A 4,790-nucleotide genomic window follows, 5' to 3' on the forward strand; every position below is an offset into this window, starting at 1 on the left:
GAAGGAAGGAAGGAAGGAAGGAAGGAAGGAAGGAAGGAAGGAAGGAAGGAATCACATCCTGGTAGATGCAGCTCATGCCCACAGAATATACAGCAGAAAGAGAACATGTTTTTGTATTTTCTGCCTTGCTGTTGTTCTGAGTGCTTTTGATCTCATCCTGCCTTGTTGAACTCCCCATGTATCTCTGGCCTCCTTCTACTCTGAGTGAATGTTCGGAGCTAGTGAGCCAACATGTAGGAGCTGCTGATATAATAGGGGACTATTGTTTTGGCCAGCAGGTGCTAAAGTCTTCTATTGAATTTAGTTAATCCCCAACAGCAATCGAATTGTATATCCAATCGGCAGGGGATTGTATATCCCAAAGTTTTCAGATGTGGTAGAGAGAGGTAGGATCAGTTTGTAACTGATTCCTAGCTAGAACTTCTACTGACTTGTGAATGGAACTACAAATGATGGTGTGTCCAGATGGCAATTGATAGATGGATGGCGATAGTGAGTGGATGGTGCATGTAGATGTCAGTGCACTCCTGATGGTATTTGCTTACTATTCCTTTCATGGTTGATTTTGCTTGACTTAAACATTTAAAAAATTTTAAAATTTTCTCCTTAAAAAGCAAGGTATAAAGGAAATAGCACTCCATTTTCTATCTTTCCTCTGATCGCTTCTCTTGCCCTTAGAAGTATGTGTGTCTTGATTGCTTTGACCTTGTTGATGGATAGAGATTAGTTTAAAGACTTCTCTAAATTTGATTAAAAATTTTTAATCACAAATTTGGGATTTTTTATGTCTTGAGCAAGAGCACAGCTCTAATTAGGGAATTCCAAAGCAAATCAAAGCCTTAAATCTATTCTCTTTCCTGGCCCAAGGACAAATGAGGGGACTGAAAATGAGTAATGCTGTATCTTGCCTAGAATCATAGTGGTTAGTGATAGAGCTGGGAACAGAGTCAAGATCTCCTGGCTAATAACCCTGTGCCGTGTAGACGGTACATTGCTCCATGCTTCCACCACACTTTCACAAAATTTCCAACCTAACACCACAAAAATAGCTATGAATGTCCATGAATTGATGGAACCAAAGAGAAGGTTGAGGAAAGAAAACCAAAGGCCTTCTTGTAATTTTTTTTTAACCATATCTGTGATTTCAGAGGTCTAGGGGAATATCACTAAATAATGTTTTCAGCAGTTTTTTTTTGCTCTCATGAGAGTTGCTTTAGGTATTTTGAGGTGAAGTAACTTTTCAGGGTTATCAAACCAGTATGTGCCTGAAGCAGGACATAATTACATGACTCACTGGACTTCTTGCCCCTCCTCTTTCTTCATTGTTCCACCTTCTGTGGTCCCACAATTTTTTTGTGCATAACATATTTCTCCTTCAGCACCTTCATCAACGCTGTTAGAAACAACTAAGGCTGTATTAGGTTCCATTTTATTCTTAGTCAGGTGTAAGAGAAGTCCAGTCTTTTGTTTCCTCAATTCTAGGAACACGATGTTTTGTACTGCAGCACAAAAGAAGCAGGAACAATTCTTACTCTTTGTTTGTAAAAATAGACGTAATGAGCTTGAAAGTCTGTGGTCCTTTCTAGATCAAAGGCTCCATTTGACACTGACTTTTCTAGCTGTCAAAAGGAAAGATAAGGAAGGACATGTGCACTAATGCAGCTGGGGAGCATTTTTTTTTTTTCTTCTCTGATATGCAGCTATAATGTAGCATACTGTAATGGCTCCCAAGAAATATCTTCTCTTCGTAAGATCATGAAGTGGGAATGAATATGGCTTAGGGAACCATCCAAGTTCCTTCTGAATAGCTCAGTGAAATATAGGGGGTTTGTGTGTATGTATGCAAGTATATATGTACATATGCATGTATGTTCCAGGGATGTGCTGGTTTCACTGTGAGCATTTATACCGTAGAAATTTAGAGCTACTACAAATCAGGGCTTGATCTATTGTTTTGTTGATTGCCTAGACTTAAGAAAGTGATAGATAAATTATTTATTAACATTTATTTATTCATTCAACTTGTTTATTTAATTTCATTTAATTATTTAACATGTTTTTTTAAAAAAGTGCCATCCACTTGTTTTGTTTTGGTTTTGTTTTTTTTTTTTTTGAGGCAATGGGGTTGTGACTTGCCCAGGATCACAGAGCTGAATTTGAACTCAGGTTCTCCTGCCTCCAGGGCCACTGCTCTATGCACTGTACCACCTAACTACCCCTGCCATCTACTCAGTTTTTTAGTAGCTGTGGGTGCTGAGGAGGTAGGGTTACATTGCCTTTAAAGGTAGTTGCTAGGTCTTACCTCCATACAGGTTGATCCCCTGATGGACAACTGTGGCAGCCAGGCTGGTAGCAGGGCTGGGAAGTGGTAGTGGTAGTAGGAGGAGTGGTAGTGCTGCTATTCTGGAGCTCCAGGGCTTAACTGCTCCATCAGTGGCAGCTGGGTAGTGGTTGGAGGTGGGAGTGATGATGAAACCCATCTTGATGAGTTGTTCTCCTGGACAAAGTCTGTAGGGTTCACTATGGAAACAGGGCCAGTCATCTGGGGAATTTTTCCAAAGACTCTAGATCAGAAAGACCTAGATTCAAATCCTGACCCTGATGCCAAATAGATATGTGACTTTGGACAAATCACTTAATCTCTTTGTATATCAAGCAGGTCCCTGGGCCTTACCTATTAGAGTTGTACTGCAGAGAAAGTTCCCACACTGGAAACCATGGGACAACATGGCTGGAATCACAGATCCTTCCACTAGTTTTACTTTTAATGTCATCATAGTGCATAGTGCTCTGATTCTTCACTCTGCATTCATTACCTTTTTGTATATCTTTGTGTTCTTCATAATCATCTTTTCTTATGGCTCAATTGTCTCTCTTTTTATATTCTATAATTTATTCTGTTATTCCCTAACTGGTGATTTTTCAGGGTTTTTTTTTGTTTGTTTTGTTTTGTTTTGCATTTGCAAATAAGGCCATTATGAAACTTAGGCTTCATGTGTATGCCTTGCACATAAGTGTTCCATAAATATTGATTGAATAATTACTATGCTGAAACTGGAAGATTCTCTGTTTTTCCCTTGTTTTTTCATAACTTTCAGTTCATCCTAGGTTAACCAGTGTTTATATGAACCCAGAAAACAGGGAGTGCTTTTCAAGTAACAATGGATCTGACATTTAAGTCTGAAAGATTTTGCTTGTGGCCTTGTGGTTTTTCTGATTAATTGAGTTTAGAGTACCTCTATCACTGTACTGTTTGAACAAGTTAAATTGAACTTAGGGAAAACCAGCTGACTCATTTCCCTGGGGTAGCAACAGACTTTTGATCCAGAAAACTCAGATGGGAAAGAAGTCACTGTTTTTCAGTCCCCCTCCATTGTATTTATATGTTTTATGCATAAGACAAGATTGAAATAAGGCTGTGACAGTTTGGGGGGGATGGGGTAGGAGAAGGGAAGTTGTACTAATATTCTGAACATCTGCACTGTCTTTTAAGAAAAACTGAGGGAAGAAGAAACTGAAATTAAATGCACTCCTTTCTCTCGCCTCTGAACAATTTGTAACCAAGAAAGCTTATCAGCTCATAGCTTACAGCACATTATAAGGCACCATTCAATGAGCTGTACTAGAATTTTTTTTAAAAAAGCCTACAATGATTAGTATTTAGTGTTCATTTTGTTATTGTTTGTACCAGGCACATCTGGATGAATTTTCATTCTTACTTAACATTGCTGCTTTATAAAACTGGTGGTTATAGGGTTTTTTTTTTTAGAATCTTTTTTTTAAACCTTCATTCTTCTCTCCCCCTTGCATACTTTTCATTTTGTAAGGTCTGCCTTATTCCTAAATCTGCACATGGCACCAACCCTGCAAGCGCCCAGATGGCTGGTATGAAGATTCAGCCAGTGGAGGTGGACAAAAATGGGAGTATTGACCTAGTTCATCTCAGAGCCATGGTGAGCACAGTTCCTGCTGTTAATGACTGTTGGAGGGTTGGGATAAGGGAAGGGGGCAGGAAGGGAAAGGTACCTGTGGACATCTGAGAGTTCCTTCTCTCTTCCTTGGGTTCCTAACTTCAACTGAGATCTATCTTCTGAGCAGGTTTAGGGAAAGTGACCTAAAATTAGAACCCAACAATCCATACTAGCATATAAGAAAATGGCAGCAAGCATCTTTAGCCGAGGATCAGCTTGCCCCTTGACTTTCCCCCTCCTCTATCCCAGTTTAGAGAAACAAGATGAAGATGATTAGAATATATCCCCTCCTCTTATTCATGCATTTAAGGAGTCTTTGTATAAGCAAGTGAATCTGATCTTTGGCAGTCTAAGTCTGACCCCTTCTGTCCTCACTCCTTTATGCTCTTAAGGGTGGCATGCACACTTTTAAACCTTCTGTTCAAGACTTGTGACAGGAATAAAACATCTTTGCAAATTACCCAAATGTCTGCAGCATAGTTTCAGCCTTCACCTGCTGAAAGTTTCAGGCTGTCTTCCTCCCTCCTCCCTCCCGGCACTCCCAAATCCCTGGTAAAGGTGTTGCCTAGCAACCGTATCTGCTTGCTGCCAGTAGACTAGCAAGCCAGGGAATCTTGAGAGTGTGAAGAAAATCAGTTGAATAGATTTGCCTGTTCAGGTTATTAGGCTGAGGGACTAGGAGCTTCCTGTGGCTGCCTTCCAGGGGAAAGAGAAGATTCCGTAGTTCTGCTTATCCCTTCTGGCCTACCCCTATCTTTCTTTCTTTTTCTTTCTTTCTTTCTTTCTTTCTTTCTTTCTTTCTTTCTTTCTTTCTTTCTT

The 4,790-nt window shown here is 39.8% G+C and overlaps 1 protein-coding gene across 1 annotated transcript in view; it reads left to right on the forward strand.

The window, feature by feature from the left end:
* Positions 1-4,790, forward strand: part of GLDC (glycine decarboxylase) — a 110,196-nt gene that overhangs the window by 73,840 nt on the left and 31,566 nt on the right. The window contains exon 17 of the mRNA XM_027863103.1: positions 3,828-3,953. Within this exon, the coding sequence (XP_027718904.1) occupies positions 3,828-3,953 (126 nt within the window). The remainder of the gene's footprint in view (positions 1-3,827; positions 3,954-4,790) is intronic.

The sequence above is a fragment of the Vombatus ursinus genome, unplaced genomic scaffold (genome assembly GCF_900497805.2).
Source record: "Vombatus ursinus unplaced genomic scaffold, bare-nosed wombat genome assembly UNPS02014770.1, whole genome shotgun sequence".
Taxonomy (NCBI): Eukaryota; Metazoa; Chordata; class Mammalia; order Diprotodontia; family Vombatidae; genus Vombatus; species Vombatus ursinus.